The following is a 22,861-nucleotide window of genomic DNA, read 5'->3' on the forward strand; positions in this document are numbered from 1 at the left end:
CTTTGGGGAGGTGAACGGTACTTTGGGCTGTGGGATTGAGTGTGTTGTGCAGGTGTTTGAGTTGTATTGGCGGGTTATATGGAGGTGTTTGTTATGCGGGATTAATTTGTGGCATATTAAATATAAGCCCGGTTGTGTTGTGGCTAATAGAGTATATATATGTCTTGTGTTTATTTACTGTTTTAGTCATTCCCAGCTGAATATCAGGTCCCACCCGCCTCTCACAGCATCTTCCCTATCTGAATCGCTCCCACTGCCCTCTAGTCCTTCACTCTCACTTTCCTTATCCACAAATCTTTCGTCCTCGCTCAAATTAATGGGGAAATCGTCGCTTTTTCGGTCCGAATCGCTCTCGCTGCTGGTGGCCATGATTGTAAACAATGTGCGGATGTGAGGAGCTCCACAACCTGTGACGTCACGCGCATCTTATACTTCCGGTAAAGGCAAGGCTTTTTTTATCAGCGACCAAAAGTTGCGAACTTTATCGTCGATGTTCTCTACTAAATCCTTTCAGCAAAAATATGGCAATATCGCGAAATGATCAAGTATGACACATAGAATGGACCTGCTATCCCAGTTTAAATAAGAAAATGGCATTTCAGTAGGCCTTTAAAGACGTGTATGAGCTAATTGGGCAGTGGCCATTTTACCTCATTTTTGGTCGAAAGTGTGGTCCCCATTCCAAATGATAACCAGTATGTGTGTGTGCGTGCTTACTGTATACAGTGTCAAATGCTCCATTACTTATGTACATCTTCATGGCGAAGGATTTTATAAAGAACCCAGTAGAATATGTTGAAAAAGAGGAAGGCCAGGGGGAAACCGGCCCTTGATACCGTGTCAATCTTTTTGGCTCGGTCGATGAATAACTTTCTCATTTCCTCTGTGCTTTTCCCCCCTCCACGGGAAGCCACTCCTGGGGGGTTTTGAGTGGCGTTTGCGGTAGCTCCCGAAGTGTTCAGCACAGTGACGGTATTGTTAGTGCTGGCCTTGGAGTCCTTGCTGTTGCTGGGAGTGGAGGTCACAGCCGCCGCCGCGGAGGTCAGCCTGCTCTCCTGTACTTCCCCTTCCTGTTGGACACAGCAGGGGGTCTTATTAGCATAATGGCCAAGCTTATTACAGCTTGTTCTTAAGATCTTTAGTTTGTGTCAAGAAGTATTGTATAAATTGATTTATGTTCTATAATTATGTTGAATGACACAAATATCAAGTCCTGGTCAAAAGTTGACATACACTTGTAAAGAACATCATGTCATGGCTGTCTTGAGTTTCCAATCATTTCTACAACTCTTATTTTTTTGTGATTGGAGCACATACTTGTTGGTCACAAAAAAACATTCATGAAGTTTGCTTCTTTTATGAATTTATTATGGGTCTACTGAAAATGTGAGCAAATGTCATACTTGCCAACCTTGAGACCTCCGATTTCGGGAGGTGGGGGGTGGGGGTAAGAGGGTAGGAGTGTATTTACAGCTAGAATTCACCAAGTCAAGTATTTCATATATATATATATATATATATATATATATATATATATATATAATAAATACTTGACTTTCAGTGAATCCTAGCTATATATATATATTTATTTTATTATATTTATTTTATTATATATATATATATATATATATATATATAAAATAAATACTTGAATTTCAGTGTTCATTCATTTACACATATACACACACATAATACTCATCTACTCATTGTTGAGTTAAGGGTTGAATTGTCCATCCTTGTTCTATTCTCTGTCACTATTTTTCTAACCATGCTGAGCACCCTTTCGCAGGTACCCAGAAAGGTTTCGAGTACCACCTGTCATGTCTGTGTGATCATGTTTTTGTTTTGGTCATGTTCGGTTTGGTTTTTGGATTTTTTTGTGCACTTTTGTTTTGTCACCATAGCAACCATTAGTTTTCACCTGTCACATCACACGCCTGTTTCACGTTTTGAGTCACGCACCTGTTTTCGTTAATCATGTCTATAGTATTTAAGTTCATTGTTTTCAGTTTGTCGTTCGGACGACATCCCGCATTTATGCTTCTGCACCAGGGTGTACCCCGCCTTCCGCCCGATTGTAGCTGAGATAGGCTCCAGCGCCCCCGCGACCCCAAAGGGAATAAGCGGTAGAAAATGGATGGACACTCTCCACACCCTTATGACCCTTGCTGCTCTTTTTTCATGCCGGTTCCATGCCAAGTAACTTTTTGTTTATTAAGCCACAGTTAGTGTTTTTTGTTGTTCATAGTTTCTGCCTTTGTGCAAGTATTTGTTTTCATAGCCAAGTCGTTTCTCCGCCACTGTGCGCGCTTTTCGTTTGTATTTTTTTGTAGTTATAGTGTTTAAATAAATCATGTATTCACCTTCACGCCACATCTGGTCCAATTCACTTGCACCCCGGGAGAACAAACCAAGCCATAGTCCAAGTCATGACACCACCAAAAAAACTGAATCTCTGAAGACAGTATAAAAATCTGTGTTAAAGGTGTACAAATACTGTTTGTATAATAAGCATGTTATTTTTTTACAAATGAGGGTTAAGAGTTCAGTACTAAAAAAAAGAAAAAAAAAAGAATATGGCTTAAGTACAGTTTTTTAATTGAGCTGCTGCATTTTTTGGTTGGGTTGTTTATTTATTTTGAGTAACTTCTATACATTTCTAAAAGGGGAGGAATGTAAAAGAGTGATCTATGTTTGTCTGTTGCCATCTCCTGGTGAATGTTGGCTATAGCGTACTGGGGTTACTTTTTGGTTGGCCAACGATTTACGTGGTGTTGCGCACCTGACGTCACTCAGGTCCGCATGGAGCTGGAGGGGGCGTGGCTTCCAGCTCCGCCTGAATTTCGGGAGATTTTCCGGAGAAAATTTGTCCCGGGAGGTTTTCGGGAGAGGCCCTGAATTTCTGGAGTCACCCGGAAAATCCGGGAGGGTTGGCAAGTATGGCAAATGTGCTGGGTCAAAAGTATACATACAGCAATGTTAATATTTGCTTACATGTCCCTTGGCAAGTTTACCTGCAATAAGGCGCTTTTGACATCACATGGACAAAGATAAGACCTTCTGGAGGAAAGTTCTGTGGTCAGATGAAACAAAAATGGAGATTTTTGGCCACAATACCCAGCAATATGTTTGGAGGAGAAAAGGTGAGGCCTTTAATCCCAGGAACACCATGTCTACACTGCAAAAAATGAGGGGTATTTTATTTGAATTAAGCAAAATTATCTGCCAATAGAACAAGAAAATTCGGCTTGTCAAAAGAAGTAAAATTAGCTAACCTCAATGAAGCTAAAAATACCTTAAAATAAGTATATTCTCACTAATAAGTGCAAAAAAAGAGACCTTTTGCTCAATATGTTGAAAAATATTCTTAAATGAAGTAAATGCTAGTGTCATTATCTTGACATAATCATATGCGCTCGGCATCATGATTTTTTTTTCATGCTTGAAGTAAGAAATTATTACTTTAAAAAATTAGTTTTATACTTGTGATAAATGCGTTAAAATGTAATATCGGAAATTATCGGTATCGTTTTTTTTTTTATTATCGGTATCGTTTTTGTTGTTGGTTTTTTTATTAAATCAACATAAAAAACACAAGATACACTTACAATTAGTGCACCAACCCAAAAAACCTTCCTCCCCCATTTACACTCACTCACACAAAAGGGTTGTTTCTTTCTGTTATTAATATTGTGGTTCCTACATTATATATCAATATATATCAATACAGTCTGCAAGGGATACAGTCCGTAAGCACACTGCTGGTCCACTAATAGTACTAACCTTTAACAGTTAATTGTACTCATTTTCATTCATTATTAGTTTCTATGTAACTGTTTTTATATTGTTTTACTTTCTTTTTTATTCAAGAAATTTTTTTCAATTTATTTATCTTATTTTATTTTATGACATTTTTTTAAAAGTACCTTATCTTCACCATACCTGGTTGTCCAATTTAGGCATACTAATGTGTTAATTCCACGACTGTATATATCAGTTGATATCGGTATCGGTAATTACCGTATTTTTTGGAGTATAAGTCGCACCGGAGTATAAGTCGCACCTGCCGAAAATGCATAATAAAGAAGGAAAAAAACATTTATATATGTCCACTCGAGTATAAGTCGCATTTTTGGGGGAAATTTATTTAATAAAAGCCAACACCAAGAATAGACATTTGAAAGGCAATTTAAAATAAATAAAGAATAGTGAACAACAGGCTGAATAAGTGTACATTATATGAGGCATAAATAACCAACTGGTATGTTAACGTAACATATTATGGTAAGAGTCATTCAAATAACTATAACATATAGAACATGCTATACAATCTGTCACTCCTAATCGCTAAATCCCATGAAATCTTATCCGTCTAGTCTCTTACGTGAATGAGATCAATAATATTATTTGATATTTTAAGCTAATGTGTTAATCATTTCACACATAAGTCGCTCCTGAGTATAAGTCGCACCCCCGGCCAAACTAAGATAAAAACTGCGACTTATAGTCCGAAAAATACGGTAAAGTGTTGGACAATATCGGAATATCGGCAAAAAGCCATTATCGGACATCCCTACTTGTGAGTGTTAATGACACAGCTTTGCAACAGTTGATATTCTAGTTTCAAGCATGTTTTACTCAATATAGGTCATCAAATCTCAGCTACAAGCTGTAATATCGTACTGAGATCATTTAGGACCAAAACCCTTAAAACAAGTAAAACACTCTAACATAAAATCTGCTTAGTGAGAAGAATTATCTTATCAGACAGAAAATAAGCAAATATCATCCCTTATTTGAGATATTTAATCTGACTTAGATTTCAGTTTTTGCAGTGATATAGCGTAAAGCATGGTGGTGGTAGTATTATGCTCTGGGCCTGTTTTGCTGCCAATGGAACTGGTGCTTTACAGAGAGTAAATGGGACAATGAAAAAGGAGGATTACCTCCCAAATTCTTCAGGACAAGCTAAAATCATCAGCCCGGAGGTTGGGTCTTGGGCGCAGATGGGTGTTCCAACAGGACAATGACCCCAAACACATATCAAAAGTGGTAAAAGAATGGCCAAAACAGTCATGATCCGTGGTCCGGATCATGTTTTGTTATGTTCTGTTAGTTTTGGACTCCAATAGTTCCTGTTTTTGTGCACCCTTGTTTGTTTTAGTTTCCATGGTTACTTGTCATTTTCCACCTGCCTCTGATTAGTGCTCACATGTTGCCCGAGCACTAATCAGAGGCATCATTTAAGCCTGCCTTTGCCGGTCAGTTGGCCTGGCGTCATTGTTTGCTTATGCTACAGTCACCTAAGTTTTGTTTGTTTCATGCCACAGTTTCGTGAGTGTTCCATGTCTATAGTTCTATGTTTCCTGTGCTAAGTTTTTGCCTTAGCTTCAAGTGCGATCGGCACGTGTTAGTGATGCATTGGCGCATGCGTCAAGCTCATAGAGCAAAACCCTGTGTCGGTGCGCGTACCGCTTTTAGAAAGTTACGTGACCGATCATGAGCTGTTTCGGTCACGTGACCGATAGGAGAAATAATAACTAAGAAGAGAAATCGTCTAAAATTTAATACGTTGGAAAAACAGTTTTTTTTTTATAAAAATGTGTAAAAAAAATAAAAATAAAATTCCCAGTCCACAAGCATCCTCCTTCACAACACATTCTCTTAGATTTCCATGTTATGATACATGTTCACTTTATTTATTGACTGTATCTAAAAAAAGATAAAAATACATTTTTATTTAAATGAAGATATGAAATAATCCTAAATGAAATACAATGACTTGGTTTATATTATTGTATATACTAGGGCATCAAATCAGTGTCAGTTGAGTCGGTCCATAGGTTGCCTGTAGGGATTTTTAATGTCCAGCAGATGTCAGTATTTAGTGACACAGTATCAATACAGTTTTGCAATGTGTCGAAACGCTTCATGACCAGTGGTGGGTTAGTTACTGAAAACCAGTAACTAGCAGTAACAGTTACTAGTTACTTTATTTCAAAAGTAACTCAGTTACTAACTCAGTTACTTACACCAAAACGTAATGCGCTACTGTGAAAAGTAACTATTTAGTTACTTCTTTTTTTCTTCTTTTTTTTTTAAAGCTCCCATTAATGCCCTTTTAGCCTTCATTTCAGTACTGTTATTGCACTGGAGAATAATACAATCTGTTGATCAACTTGACATACATTTTTATTTTCCTTTGAACATAATTAATGAAAAACAGTGCAACATAAAAAGGCATTCCTTCTTTCTTTAAACTTGGACCAATGACCATTAATAAAAAACAAGTTAAAGTGCAACATAAGAAGGCACATCATCTTCCTTGAAACATAGGTAGTGAAATAAAGCCTGACATCTGGAGTGATGCTGCTGTCTTCCACACTTGGAGCCATGGATTGTAGAATCCTTGTTTTCAGTGGCAGGATCATTGACACAGATGGTGAAGTTTCAGTGCTCAGTAGAGATGTAACACTTTTGAGGTGTTTAAGCACCTGGAGGACCTCACCTGCCACTCTCACATCATCATCAGACAGGGTGACATTTGTCTTCAGAGTGTTGTGGGTCAATGCAGAGTATATAGCTGCCTGCCGCTCCAACATATCATAAGTGGAGTTCCACCTCGTTGGGACATCATGTATGAGCTTATGAGTAGGCAGCTTTAGCATTTCTTGCTTTGTCTTAAGCACATGAGCAGCTGTTGTGCTTGGGTGGAAGTAGGAAACCTCCTTCCTGATCCTCCCAAGGAGGCGCTCCATCCTATTGACTGAGATTCCCTTCTGTGATGCCAAATTCACTACATGTGCAAAGCACCTATCTGTGGTCCCAGTCCTGCCTCATTCTCTGTAATTATTTGATTTTTGGCATTATCACGTGTGACTGGGATATCTTTATCTTCCAGTCCTCCACTGCTTGTGTCAGTACCTGCGCAAGGTGACTCTCGTAGAGGGGGCGTGTCTTCTCATCTCCCAGTCTGCTGTGATGAAGTGAGCGCTTATAGTTCCGCTGGACGTCCACCCGTCTGTCAAGAGCGCAACAGATGATGCTCGGGATAGTTCATCCACAACTGTTTTCTTCTCCTGCTCATAAAGATCTGGCACAATCTTATTGCTGAAGTGGGTGCGCGACGGGATGTCGTAACGTGGTTCAAGCACGTTCAGCATGTGTTTAAAACCCTCGTTATGCAGAACCGAGTCTGCACTTATAAACACACCGATTCAATGGCGCGGGGCGTTCAAGCTCCTCCGTTACTCCGCTCGCCATGACCACGCTGTGTGTGGACTGAACGTACCAACAACTTTTTTTGTTTTTGTTTCATATATCAAACCGCGGATCACGTGTGTGCCTCCCCTCCCCACACCCACACCCAGACACACACACATAGACCGCGCCTCTTTTCTTCTCTCCGGCTTGTGACAGAGGAAGATTCAGAAGAACGGCACCGCAGCGCTTCTGTTTCTAGCCGATACTACATCTAAAGTAACATAAAATAACGCAGTAACGCATCATGTAGTAACGGTAACTGAGTTACTGAATATAAAAAATAACGCGTTAGATTACTAGTTACCGCCGAAACTAACGGCGTTACAGTAACGCGTTACAAAGTAATGCGTTAGTCCCAACACTGTTCATGACGCCTCATCAACCCATCACTAGCACGTGTTTTCCTTCGACTAGTTTTCTGTTTTTGGTGCGGTTTTGACTTATCAAGAATAAACCATGCTCCTACCTGCAAGTCCTGTCCAGAGTGATCCGTTTGCATCCTGCGGGAACAAACCTCGCAGCAAGATGTAACCCCGCCATGACAAAATCAGGCTAGAATTGAGGTTTTAGAATGGCCTTCCCAAAGTCCCGACTTAAACGTGTGGACAATGCTGAAGAAACAAGTCCATGTCAGAAAACCAACACATTTAGCTGAACTGCACCAATTTTGACAAGCGGAGTGGTCAAAAAGTCAAGCAGAAGCTTGTGGATGGCGACCAAAAGCGCCTTATTGCAGTGAAACTTGCCAAGGGACATGTAAGCAAATATTAACATTGCTGTATGTATACTTTTGACCCAGCACATTTTCAGTAGACCCATAATAAATTCATAAAAGAAGCAAACTTCATGATTTTTCTTTGTGACCAACAAGTATGTGCTCCAATCACTCCATCACAAAAAAATAAGAGTTGTAGAAATGATTGGAAACTCAAGACAGCCATGACATTATGTTCTTTACAAGTGTATGTACACTTTTGACCACGACTGTATACAGTACAGTGGAACCTCGACTTACGAACCCCTCTTTTTGCAAACTTTTCGATTTACAACCTAGTCAAAGTGTGTTTGCTCGTATTAAAGAGAATGAGAAAGCGGGCTTCAAGCCACAGCAAGTTTTTAATTGTGATTAGACCAGACTTTTCTGGACAAATATGCCAAAGTAGGGTTGTACGGTATACCGGTTTTAGTATAGTACCGCGGTACTAAAGAATCATATTCGGTACTATACTGCCTCTGAAAAGTACAGGTCACCCCGTCGTCGTCACGTTGTGTCATTGATTGATGACTGATTGATTGATTAAGACTTTTTATTAGTAGGTTGCACAGTACAGTACATATTCCGTACAATTGACCACTAAATGGTAACACCCCAATAAGTTTTTCAACTTGTTTAAGTCGGGGTCCACTTAAATTGATTCATGATACAGATACAGTATATACTATCATATATACTATCATCATAATAATGCTGGTTTACGAGCAGACGAGCATGTTCGGCAGCGCACAATCACGGAGTACTTACAAGCAGACACATTGTGTAGACAGAAAAGGGAGAACGGACGCATTTTGGCTTAAAAACTAATGATAAAGGTGAAGTTATAACACTGGAAAAGGTGCTGTAAGATATGGCTAGCGAGCTAGCGGCTAAAGTCCAGCCCCAGTCGGCAGTGTTTTAGCTACTTCTAAATCACTAATCCTCGTCTCCATGGCGACAAATAAAGTACGTTTCTTACAAGTATCATCCCTGCAGGACGAGGAATAGCTAAACATGCTTCACTACACACCGTAGCTCACCAGCGTCAGAATGTAAACAAACACCTAACATCCACTGTAATGATACCAAGTACAGTAGTGTATCTAGTCGATCACGTCAATATTTTTCGTCATTTTCTTTTGTTTTTAAAAAAAAATGCATATTATGTTTATAAAGTCAGGAAATATGTCCCTGGACACATGAGGACTTTGAATATGACCAATGTATGATCCTGTAACGACTTGGTATCAGATTGATACCCAAATTTGTGGTATCATCCAAAACTAATGTAAAGTATTAAATAACAGAAGTGTAGATAGAACATGTTAAAAGAGAAAATAAGCAGATATTAACAGTAAATGAACAAGTAGATTAATAATTCATTTTCTACCACTTGTCCTTAATAATGTTGACAAAATAATAGAATGGAAAATGACACAATATGTTACTGCATATGTCAGCAGACTAAATTAGGAGCCTTTGTTTGTTTACTTACTACTAAAAGACAAGTTGTCTTGCATGTTCACTATTTTATTTAAGGACAAACTTGCAATAAGAAACATATGTTTAATGCACCCTAAGATTGTTTGTTAAAATAAAGCCAATAATGCAATTTTTTGTGGTCCCCTTTATTTAGAAAAGTACCGAAAAGTATCAAAAATAATTTTGGGGTACCGGTACCAAAATATTGGTATCGGGACAACACTATGCCAAAGTGGATTCAATCACAGCGGACGGGAAAACACTCGTTCAGCGACGACGCCGCACGCACAAACAACCCCTCCTCCTGCTCATTTGCCGATGACAATGTAAAGTGGGATTTTACGTTTTTAATTTTTTAAATAATTGTAGCAAAATGGTTGTTAAAGTTAAGGATTTTTTGTGATTTTTTACAATTCTTTATGAGGGCACCAAAGGGACTTCTGTGTGTGCGCGCATGTTAGCAGAGCAGCACATGCACATGCACAGTTTAGCTTGCCGTTGTTGTTTTGGCTTGTTAATAAAGAGACATTTGATCCGCCCCCTTTTTGTTACGTTTGTCTGATAAACAGTACTTGTATAGCACTTTATGTTGTGTTCAAAGTGTACAAACCTTCACTAAAATATGGACTTTTGTCAAGGCTGGAACCCATTATTCTTATCTAAAATAGCCATGTGTACATTCAATCTGATCATCATTCGGATTAGAATGTTCCTGTGTGCATGGACCCTGAAAAACAATCAGACCTTAAATCGTAATACTTTATTTTGACATGTGCGGAGCCCATACTTGCCAACCTTGAGACCTCCGATTTCGGGAGGTGGGGGGCGGGGGGGGGGGGACTTTATATATTATATATAAGAAATACTTGACGAAATACTAAGTCAAGTATTTCATATATATATATATATATATATATATATATATATATATATATATATATATATACACCGTATTTTTCGGAGTATAAGTCGCACCGGAGTATAAGTCGCACCTGCCGAAAATGCATAATAAAAAAGGAAAAAAACATATATAAGTCGCACTGGAGTCCGGCCAAACTATGAAAAAAACTGCGACTTATAGTCCGAAAAATACGGTATATATATATATATATATATATATATATATATATATATATATATATATATATATATGTATATATATACAAGAAATACTTGACTTTCAGTGATTTCTAGCTATAAATATATATTTATTTTATTATATATATTTTTATTTATATATATATATTTTTTAATTTACATATATATATATATATATATATATATATATATATATATATATATATATATATATATATATATATATATATAGGTAAAAGCCAGTAAATTAGAATATTTTGAAAAACTTGATTTATTTCAGTAATTGCATTCAAAAGGTGTAACTTGTACATTATATTTATTCATTGCACACAGACTGATGCATTCAAATGTTTATTTCATTTAATTTTGATGATTTGAAGTGGCAACAAATGAAAATCCAAAATTCCGTGTGTCACAAAATTAGAATATTACTTAAGGCTAATACAAAAAAGGGATTTTTAGAAATGTTGGCCAACTGAAAAGTATGAAAATGAAAAATATGAGCATGTACAATACTCAATACTTGGTTGGAGCTCCTTTTGCCTCAATTACTGCGTTAATGCGGCGTGGCATGGAGTCGATGAGTTTCTGGCACTGCTCAGGTGTTATGAGAGCCCAGGTTGCTCTGATAGTGGCCTTCAACTCTTCTGCGTTTTTGGGTCTGGCATTCTGCATCTTCCTTTTCACAATACCCCACAGATTTTCTATGGGGCTAAGGTCAGGGGAGTTGGCAGGCCAATTTAGAACAGAAATACCATGGTCCGTAAACCAGGCACGGGTAGATTTTGCGCTGTGTGCAGGCGCCAAGTCCTGTTGGAACTTGAAATCTCCATCTCCATAGAGCAGGTCAGCAGCAGGAAGCATGAAGTGCTCTAAAACTTGCTGGTAGACGGCTGCGTTGACCCTGGATCTCAGGAAACAGAGTGGACCGACACCAGCAGATGACATGGCACCCCAAACCATCACTGATGGTGGAAACTTTACACTAGACTTCAGGCAACGTGGATCCTGTGCCTCTCCTGTCTTCCTCCAGACTCTGGGACCTCGATTTCCAAAGGAAATGCAAAATTTGCATGGTTGGGTGATGGTTTGGGGTGCCATGTCATCTGCTGGTGTCGGTCCACTCTGTTTCCTGAGATCCAGGGTCAACGCAGCCGTCTACCAGCAAGTTTTAGAGCACTTCATGCTTCCTGCTGCTGACCTGCTCTATGGAGATGGAGATTTCAAGTTCCAACAGGACTTGGCGCCTGCACACAGCGCAAAATCTACCCGTGCCTGGTTTACGGACCATGGTATTTCTGTTCTAAATTGGCCCGCCAACTCCCCTGACCTTAGCCCCATAGAAAATCTGTGGGGTATTGTGAAAAGGAAGATGCAGAATGCCAGACCCAAAAACGCAGAAGAGTTGAAGGCCACTATCAGAGCAGCCAACATTTCTAAAAATCCCTTTTTTGTATTAGCCTTAAGTAATATTCTAATTTTGTGACACACGGAATTTTGGATTTTCATTTGTTGCCACTTCAAATCATCAAAATTAAATGAAATAAACATTTGAATGCATCAGTCTGTGTGCAATGAATAAATATAATGTACAAGTTACACCTTTTGAAAGCAATTACTGAAATAAATCAAGTTTTTCAAAATATTCTAATTTACTGGCTTTTACCTGTATATATATATAAATAAGAGAAATACTTGAATTTCAGTGTTCATTTATTTATACATATACACACACATAACACTCATCTACTCATTGTTGAGTTAAGGGTTGAATTGTCCATCCTTGTTCTATTCTCTGTCACTATTTTTCTAACCATGCTGAACACCCTCTCTGATGATGCATTGCTGTGTGGCACGCACAAAAGTGCTTTCATCAAATGCACTAGATGGCAGTATTGTCCTGTTTAAGAGTGTCACAACATTGCTGTTTACGGCAGACGAACTGCTTTACGGTAGACAAAAACGTGACTGCTGTTGTTGTGTGTTGATGCCGCGCTGGGAGGACGTTAATGAAACTGCCCAACAATAAACCCACATAAGAAACCAAGAACTCGCACTCGATCATTCTACAGTTATGACGTGATTGGGCAGGTACGCTGTTTATATTGTGGGTAAGCGGACTCAGGTCCATTTCGGGAGAAAATTTGTCCTGGGAGATTTTCGGGAAAGGCGCTGAATTTCGGGAGTCCCCCGGAAAATCCGGGAGGGTTGGCAAGTATGGCGGAGCCTAGCATAAACGGAAAGGTGTGTTGTTATTTGTGCTATGGCGCCATCTTTTGGACGAGTTTGCTCCCTGCAGGTGCTGACTAACCACCATCTTCCACTGTAAACAAACATGGCTCTGTGCATTTCCGCTTGTCCGACGTTATCACAGCATTTATCATTTTCCCCCCTTCTGTTCACTACTTTTGTTTTACCTCTCTTTTTGAAATGGAGCTGTTCTGTGATTTTTATGTTGTGATTATGTACAGGTTGCGGAATGTCGTCATGTTTCAACATGACGACGTAGATTTGGAGTAGATGTAATATCGTGAATAAAACAGCGCATTAAGATGTCAACTGGTTCCCTTCTTATATTTTTACATGGACACATGGCACTCTAGACTACACTTTTGTGTTTGCTAGTCTCGTTTTAAAGCAACAAACTCAACAGTAAATAACACTATTTCATTACATGTTGAATTAGGCAAGACAGCAGCAAGACAATCGCTTCATTCCGAGACTAATAATTTTAGTCCCTGCTTCACCACCAAAGTATAGCTGACATCAAAGACATGCGCAGTAAGGATAATTCTAACCCGGATTTCGGAAAATGTGTTTTCATGCGCTATATATAATCCAAATGACTTTCGGCATAAGCCACCCGTCTCGATTGGAACAAAATTTTGATCCGAACGTGTTTGATCGGGTCAGAATATTCCGAATGGCGTGTTTACATGAAGCATTTTTATTTCGGTTAGGCTAGGCACATAGCTATTGTTTCTTATGGAGAAATTTGCTTCACGATACAAACTTTTTTTATTTACGAACCTTGTTCAAGAATTGATTGATTGATTGAAACTTTTTATTAGTAGATTGCACAGTACAGGACGAAAACCACACTGTTCCTCCTGAATCCGAGGTTGGACTATCCGGCGTAGCCTCCTCTCCAGTACACCTGAATAGGCCTTACCGGGAAGGCTGAGGAGTGTGATCCCACGATAGTTAGAGCACACCCACCGGTTCCCCTTCTTAAAGAGAGGAACCACCACCCCGGTCTGCCAATCCAGAGGTACCGCCCCCGATGTCCACGCGATGCTGCAGAGTCTTGTCAACCAAGACAGCCACTGGTCGTGGAACTGTGGACCAGCTCTATACTCTCGGCAGGGTCCTTGAGGGTGCATGGGAGTTTGCCCAACCAGTCTACATGTGTTTTGTGGACTTGGAGAAGGCATTCGACCGTGTCCCTCGGGAAGTCCTGTGGGGAGTGCTCAGAGAGTATGGGGTATCGGACTGTCTGATTGTGACAGTCCGCTCCCTGTATGCTCAGTGCCAGAGCTTGGTCCGCATTGCCGGCAGTAAGTCGGACACGTTTCCGGTGAGGGTTGGACTCCGCCAAGGCTGCCCTTTGTCACCGATTCTGTTCATAACTTTTATGGACAGAATTTCTAGGCGCAGTCAAGGCGTTGAGGGGATCTGGTTTGGTGGCTGCAGGATTAGGTCTCTGCTTTTTGCAGATGATGTGGTCCTGATGGCTTCATCTGGCCAGGATCTTCAGCTCTCACTGGATCGGTTCGCAGCCGAGTGTGAAGCGACTGGGATGAGAATCAGCACCTCCAAGTCCGAGTCCATGGTTCTCGCCCGGAAAAGGGTGGAGTGCCATCTCCGGGTTGGGGAGGAGATCTTGCCCCAAGTGGAGGAGTTCAAGTACCTCGTAGTCTTGTTCACGAGTGAGGGAAGAGTGGATCGTGAGATTGACAGGCGGATCGGTGCGGCGTCTTCAGTAATGCGGACGCTGTATCGATCCGTTGTGGTGAAGAAGGAGCTGAGCCGGAAGGCAAAGCTCTCAATTTACCGGTCGATCTACGTTCCCATCCTCACCTATGGTCATGAGCTTTGGGTTATGACCGAAAGGACAAGATCACGGGTACAAGCGGCCGAAATGAGTTTCCTCCGCCGGGTGGCGGAACTCTCCCTTAGAGATAGGGTGAGAAGCTCTGCCATCCGGGGGGAGCTCAAAGTAAAGCCGCTGCTCCTCCACATCGAGAGGAGCCAGATGAGGTGGTTCGGGCATCTGGTCAGGATGCCACCCGAACGCCTCCCTAGGGAGGTGTTTAGGGCACGTCCGACCGGTAGGAGGCCGCGGGGAAGACCCAGGACACGTTGGGAAGACTATGTCTCCCGGCTGGCCTGGGAACGCCTCGGGGTCCCACAGGAAGAGCTGGACGAAGTGGCTGGGGAGAGGGAAGTCTGGGCTTCCCTGCTTAGGCTGCTGCCCCCGCGACCCGACCTCGGATAAGCGGAAGAAGATGGATGGATGGATGGATGGATGGATGGATGCACAGTACAGTACATATTCCGTACAATTGACCACTAAATGGTAACACCAGAATAAGTTTTTCAACTTGTTTAAGTCGGGTCCACGTTAATCAATTCATGGTAAACAGTTCCGTTCGTAAATCGAGGTTCGACTGTATTTGTGTATCAATAGTATTAATTGTGAATTAAATGTTCATGGTTTATTCCACTAGAATGTACAGTATGTATCATTCTAACCCCTACTATGACCAATGGACCCAATCCCTATTTCAGGAAAGGCTACGGCTACTCTACTGGGTTGTAATTTTGCTGGCAAATGTACTACAGAGGACTACAGCACGACCTGATAAGACAAATAGTCTGCGATTTGATGATTCCATTCAGAGGAGTCTGATTCGACTATCAACCTCACCGTCAAATCATCTGATATTGATATACTCTCTCCATTCCGTGGCGCGAAGTTGAAGGATACATTGATTGCGTTCATCATATCTTTTTGAAATATTAGAAAAATATTGTGTGCAGACAAATGGTCTTTAGAGAGTACCAGATAAATCTTAGTTTCACAGAAATGTTAAACTCTCCTCTTGAAAAAGGTCATAATCCTTCCGCTGGTTTTGATTGATTGATTGAAACTTTTATTAGTAGATTGCACAGTACAGTACATATTCCGTACAATTGACCACTAAATGGTAAGTTTTTCAACTAACTCCACGTTAATCAATTCATGGTAAACAGTTCCGTTCGTAAATCGAGGTTCGACTGTATTTGTGTATCAATAGTAATAAATGTGAATTAAATGTTCATGGTTTATTCCATTAAAATGTACAGTATGTTTCATTCTAACCCCATCTATGACCTGTCCACCCATGTTTTATACTGTACATTATAGGCAGAAAACTATAGCCCAACAACTCAAGAGTACATATTGTCACACCGCGGTGAGGGATGTCTTGTCTTGGTTTATTGTGTCTTGTGAATTTTATGTTTTAGTTTGAAATGTAACTCTCCTCTCGTTTCAGGTCACTTGCCCTTCCTTTTGTGTCATCAGTCTGACGTCATCCCTGATCCCTGATTGTTTCCACCACCTGTTCCCCCCTTACCCCCATGTGTCTTATAAGCCCACGCCTCCCTTTGTTCTGTGCCAGAATGTCTCGTGCATCTCCAGCATCATACCCAAGCATTGTCTCGTCTTGTTATCCAAATCCTGAATTTCCAAGTTGGTATTTTGAGTTTTCCTTTTCTCCTCTTAAAGGGGAACATTATCACCAGACCTTTGTAAGGGTCAATATATACCTTGATGTTGCAGAAAAAAGACCATATATTTTTTTAACCGATTTCCGAACTCTAAATGGGTGAATTTTGGCGAATTAAACGGCTTTCTATTATTCGCTCTCGGAGCAATCCGTCATTTTCTCAAACACAGAGTCAAATCAGCTCTGTTATTTTCCGTTTTTTCGACTGTTTTCCGTACCTTGGAGACATCACGCCTGGTCGGTGTGTTGTCGGAGGGTGTAACAACATGAACAGGGACGGATTCAAGTTGCACCAGTGGCCCAAAGATGCGAAAGTGGCAAGAAATTGGACGTTTGTTCCGCACACTTTACCGACGAAAGCTATGCTACGACAGAGATGGCAAGAATGTGTGGATATCCTGCGACACTCAAAGCAGATGCATTTCCAACGATAAAGTCAAAGAAATCTGCCGCCAGACCCCCATTCGAATCTGCCGGAGTGTGTGAGCAATTCAGGGACAAAGGACCCCGGTAGCACGGCAAGCAATGGCGGCAGTTTGTTCCCGCAGACGAGCGAGCTATCGACCCTAGCTTCCCTGGCCTGCTGACATCAACTCCAAAACTGGACAGATCAGCTTTCAGGAAAAGAGCGTGGATGAGGGTATGTCTACAGAATATATTAATTGATGAAAACTGGGCTGTCTGCACTCTCAAAGTGCATGTTGTTGCCAAATGTATTTCATATGCTGTAAACCTAGTTCATAGTTGTTAGTTTCCTTTAATGCCAAACAAACACATACCAATCGTTGGTTAGAAGGCGATCGCCGAATTCGTCCTCGCTTTCTCCCGTGTCGCTGGCTGTCGTGTCGTTTTCGTCGGTTTCGCTTGCATACGGTTCAAACCGATATGGCTCAATAGCTTCAGTTTCTTCTTCAATTTGGTTTTCGCTACCTGCCTCCACACTACAACCATCCGTTTCAATACATGCGTAATCTGTTGAATCGCTTAAGCCGCTGAAATCCGAGTCTGAATCCGAGCTAATGTCGCTATAGCTTGCTGTTCTTTCCGCCATGTTTGTTTGTGTTGGCTTCACTATGTGACGTCACAGGAAAATGGACGGGTGTTTATAACGATGGTTAAAATCAGGCACGTTGAAGCTTTTTTTTAGGGATATTGCGTGATGGGTAACATTTTGAAAAAAACTTCGAAAAATAAAATAAGCCACTGGGAACTGATTTTTAATGGTTTTAACCCTTCTGAAATTGTGATAATGTTCCCCTTTAAGCAGAGTGAATTTTTGTTCGTTAAGTTTTCAAGTCGCAGTGGTGAGTTCAGTTTACTTTTAGCAACTCTTCTTTTCCTCATTTTTGAGTGACCCTTTGTTAATTATTTCTCTAGATAAAAATCAGTGTACAAGCTTTATAGCTCGTTCCCAGGGATTCGAATAAAGAACCAACTCTTTGTCTTTACTATAGTGGTCTCGATAACGGGTACCGGTTCTCAAAAAGGGATTCGAGTCTGAGGACTCTGTTCTTTTCTTATCGAACAACCGGGAAAACCGGTTTCGAGCATCATCCCTAGCTATAAAGCTTCTACACTGATTTTTATCTAGAGATAACGAGTACCGGTTCTCAAAAAGGGATTCGAGTCTGAGGACTCTGTTCTTTTCTTATCGAACAACCGGGAAAACCGGTTTCGAGCATCATCCCTAGCTATAAAGCTTCTACACTGATTTTTATCTAGAGATAACGGGTACCGGTTCTCAAAAAGGGATTCGAGTCTGAGGACTCTGTTCTTTTCTTATCGAACAACCGGGAAAACCGGTTTCGAGCATCATCCCTAGCTATAAAGCTTCTACACTGATTTTTATCTAGAGATAACGAGTACCGGTTCTCAAAAAGGGATTCGAGTCTGAGGACTCTGTTCTTTTCTTATCGAACAACCGGGAAAACCGGTTTCGAGCATCATCCCTAGCTATAAAGCTTCTACACTGATTTTTATCTAGAGATAACGGGTACCGGTTCTCAAAAAGGGATTCGAGTCTGAGGACTCTGTTCTTTTCTTATCGAACAACCGGGAAAACCGGTTTCGAGCATCATCCCTAGCTATAAAGCTTCTACACTGATTTTTATCTAGAGAAATAATTAACAAAGGGTCACTCAAAAATGAGGAAAAGAAGAGTTGCTAAAAGTAAACTGCGACTTGAAAACTTAAACAAAAATTCACTCTGCTTAAGAGGAGAAAAGGAAAACTCAAAATACCAACTTGGAAATTCAGGATCTGTATAACAAGACGAGACAAGGCTTGGGTATGATGCTGGAGATGCACGAGAATGATGACACAAAAGGAAGGGCAAGTGACTTGAAACGAGAGAAGAGTTACATTTCAAACTAAAACATGAAATTCACAAGACACAAAAAACCAAGACAAGACATCCCTCACCGCGGTGTGACACATATGAATACGTCATATTACTATTTTTGAGGTTTCAATAAATCAACAACTTACAGCTGGTACAATATCAGTACTTTGAGTTGTTATGCTTATTCTTTACTCTGCTGACACCATTCCTTTGGTGAGGGCCTTCCAATACACTGGTTGCATCATGCTACATGCTCACGCAGACATGCTGTAGATTGTGCTGTTACCCTGTAGGTGGCGCCGTGGATGTTGGTCATAGATCCAGAGAGAGGGTGTGATTCTTTGAGGCCGTTGTCGGTATTAACACGATGGAGCGATTCAGCTAGTTCATCGGCATCAACTGCACCTCCATTGTTCTACCAGTTGACAGCATGCACACCAGTAATAAACAGAGATAAATCAAAAGGGGGAAACAAAAATAAATCCAAAACCACAAATGGGATACTCAATCATCAAAGTGTGTTTTCATATTATATGGTTATAAAGTCAAATACATGTGGTTTGTGTGGATCTAGTTCCCAAATTATCCTGGTACATTTGTCATACGATCTTAATAAATAGCATGAACATGTGTGCAAGTCCGCAATTGTAGTCCGTGCTGTACTTTTTCTATCTGTGCAAGGACAAAACTTATTGTCTGAGGAGTGGCCTCAGCCACAGATGTTACCTTTATTTTAGCCTGTTAACAGCCAAGGAATTCAAGACGACAGCACACAGACGAAGCATAGACGAGGCGAAATCGCAAGGCCCAGCACATTCCGTCACGTATTGTGCGTACTGGAGGTGCTTTGCATGATATGTGTGACCACTCCTTTTAGAGGCGGCCTCAGTGATGTTGACTGGGGAACTCCTGAATAAATAGAGGGACGCAGGAGCTGTACCTTAGAGCGTAGGGCGAGACTGTGACTAAGTATGCAGCTCCATGCGTTCTCCCCATGAGCTAAATTGAACTCTGTCTCTGCATGATTCCTTGCTTCCTTGCGTCTGTTTAATATATGTCATCAGTGTTTGAACCTGACACTGACGCCGTAGTCATAAGCTTCTTCTTTTTCTCTACCTTCTTATGGGACATTCATCCTCTGCTGTTGCCATTTCTAATATAAAATTGCGTAAAGTTCTTACGTATACACTATATTGCCAAAAGTACAAACCTTGTTTCCATATCAGTTGGGAAATTGTGTTAGATGTAAATATAAACGGAATACAATGATTTGCAAATCCTTTTCAACCCATATTCAATTGAATGCACTACAAAGACAAGATATGATGTTCAAACTCATAAACTTTTTTTTTTTTTTTTTTTTTTTGCAAATATTAATTAACTTAGAATTTCATGGCTGCAACACGTGCCAAAGTAGTTGGGAAAGGGCATGTTCACCACTGTGTTACATGGCCTTTCCTTTTAACAACACTCAGTAAACGTTCGGGAACTGAGGAGACACATTTTTGAAGCTTCTCAGGTGGAATTCTTTCCCATTCTTGCTTGATGTACAGCTTAAGTTGTTCAACAGTCCGGGGGTCTCCGTTGTGCTATTTTAGGCTTCATAATGCGCCACACATTTTCAATGGGAGACAGGTCTGGACTACAGGCAGGCCAGTCTAGTACCCGCACTCTTTTACTATGAAGCCACGTTGATGTAAAATGTGGCTTGGCATTGTCTTGCTGAAATAAGCAGGGGCGTCCATGGTAACGTCGCTTGGATGGCAACATGTTGCTCCAAAACCTGTATGTACCTTTCAGCATTAATGGCGCCTTCACAGATGTGTAAGTTACCCATGTCTTGGCCACTAATACACCCCCATACCATCACAGATGCTGGCTTTTCAACTTTGCGCCTATAACAATCCGGATGGTTCTTTTCCTCTTTGGTCCAGAGGACACAACGTCCACAGTTTCCAAAAACAATTTGAAATGTGGACTCGTCAGACCACAGAACACTTTTCCACTTTGTATCAGTCCATCTTAGATGAGCTCAGGCCCAGCGAAGCCGACGGCGTTTCTGGGTGTTGTTGATAAACGGTTTTCGCTTTGCATAGGAGAGTTTTAACTTGCACGTACAGATGTAGCGACCAACTGTAGTTACTGACAGTGGGTTTCTGAAGTGTTCCTGAGCCCATGTGGTGATATCCTTTACACACTGATGTCGCTTGTTGATGTAGTACAGCCTGAGGGATCGAAGGTCACAGGCTTAGCTGCTTACGTGCAGTGATTTCTCCAGATTCTCTGAACCCTTTGATGATATCACGGACCGTAGATGGTGAAATCCCTAAATTCCTTGCAATAGCTGCTTGAGAAAGGTTTTTCTTAAACTGTTCAACAATTTGCTCACGCATTTGTTGACAAAGTGGTGACCCTCGCCCCATCCTTGTTTGTGAATGACTGAGCATTTCATGGAATTATACTTTTACACCCAATCATGGCACCCACCTGTTCCCAATTTGTCTGTTCACCTGTGGGATGTTCCAAATAAGTGTTTGATGAGCATTCCTCAACTTTATCAGTATTTATTGCCACCTTTCCCAACTTCTTTGTCACGTGTTGCTGGCATCAAATTCTAAAGTTAATGATTATTTGCAACAAAAAAAAATGTTTATCAGTTTGAACATCAAATATGTTGTCTTTGTAGCATATTCAACTGAATATGGGTTGAAAAGGATTTGCAAATCATTGTATTCCGTTTATATTTACATCTAACACAATTTCCCAACTCATATGGAAACAGGGTTTGTATTTGGCCACCTGCTTTGACTCACATATGAACTTGAAGTGCCATCCCATTCCTAACCCATAGGGTTCAATATGATGTGGGTCCACCTTTTGCAGCTATTACAGCTTCAACTCTTCTGGGAAGGCTGTCCACAAGGTTGTGTGTTTATAGGAAATTTTTGACCATTCTTCCAAAAGTGCATTGGTGAGGTCACACACTGATGTTGGTGGAGAAGGCCTGGCTCTCAGTCTTCGTTCTAATTCATCCCAAAGGTGTTTTATCGGATTCAGGGTCAGGACTCTGTGCAGGCCAGTCAAGTTAATCCACACCAGACTCTGTCATCCATGTCTTTATGGACCTTGTCATGTCGGAAGAGGAAAGGCTCCAAACTGTTCCCACAAGGTTGGGAGCATGGAATTGTCCAAAATGTTTTGGTATCCTGGAACATTTAAAGTTACTTTCACTGGAACTAAGCTCCTGAAAAACAACCCCGCATCATAATTCTGATCATTTGGATGGGTGGCCAAATACTTTTGGCAATATAGTGTATCTGTCAGTAGCTATCGAAGCGCTAAAACTGTAGTGGGTTTACTTATTCGGATATTTTTTCACGGGACACATTTCCGGCGTTGATGTTGCATTATTGAGCCACGGATGGGGAGATGCTGCTCCGTTATTGATTGAAGTAAAATCTGAATGTCATTAAAACAGTTAGCGCCATCTTTTGACACTTCTTCCACTCCCGTCCTTGCACGCTACACCGCTACAACAAAGATGACGTGGAGAAGACGCTGTCGAAGGTGAGCCACGTAAATAGGACCGCCCACATAACGGAAGCATCCAGAAGAGACGCTCAGGAAGCTACTTGAAGATGATGTGTAAAACATCATCTATGCAACATTTTGACCAAAGAATTACCATCACATGTTATGTAGACCACAAGATAGTGTTTTAAATTTAGAAAAAAAATCATAATATGACCCCTTTAATGCGCCTTATAATCCGGTGCGCCTTTTGTATGAAAAAAGACCTAAATAGACCTGCTCATCGGCAGTGCACCTTTTAATCCAGTGCGCCCTATGGTCTGAAAAATACGGTATTTTATGTTTCATGGGCATGGGTTAACTTAATGTTTTACATGACTCTAATACCTTTGATTACCGTATTTTTCGGACTATAAGTCGCAGTTTTTTTTCATAGTTTGGCCGGGCTCCAGTGCGTTTTTTTTCCTTCTTTATTATGTATTTTCGGCAGGTGCGACTTATACTCCGGTGCGACTTATACTCCGAAGAATACGGTACTCGTTTTCAATATTTTCCACTTTTTAGGCTAAAAAATCTCCAAAATAAATGTATATATATATATATATATATATATATATA

At 40.7% G+C, this 22,861-nt stretch overlaps 1 protein-coding gene across 2 annotated transcripts in view; it reads right to left on the reverse strand.

The window, feature by feature from the left end:
- Positions 1-371: 371 nt before the first annotated feature.
- glra3 (glycine receptor, alpha 3) overlaps positions 372-22,861 on the reverse strand; it is a 140,584-nt gene continuing 118,094 nt past the window's right edge. The window contains exons 9-10 of one of the 2 annotated variants that reach the window (XM_061977240.2): positions 18,999-19,127; positions 372-1,070 (exon numbers count right to left, since the gene is read on the reverse strand). In XM_061977240.2, the coding sequence (XP_061833224.1) occupies positions 741-1,070; positions 18,999-19,127 (459 nt within the window). In that variant the 3' untranslated portion in view covers positions 372-740. The remainder of the gene's footprint in view (positions 1,071-18,998; positions 19,128-22,861) is intronic. The other variant, XM_061977241.2, reaches the window with a different exon arrangement.

Source organism: Nerophis lumbriciformis, linkage group LG16 (genome assembly GCF_033978685.3).
Source record: "Nerophis lumbriciformis linkage group LG16, RoL_Nlum_v2.1, whole genome shotgun sequence".
Taxonomy (NCBI): domain Eukaryota; kingdom Metazoa; phylum Chordata; class Actinopteri; order Syngnathiformes; family Syngnathidae; genus Nerophis; species Nerophis lumbriciformis.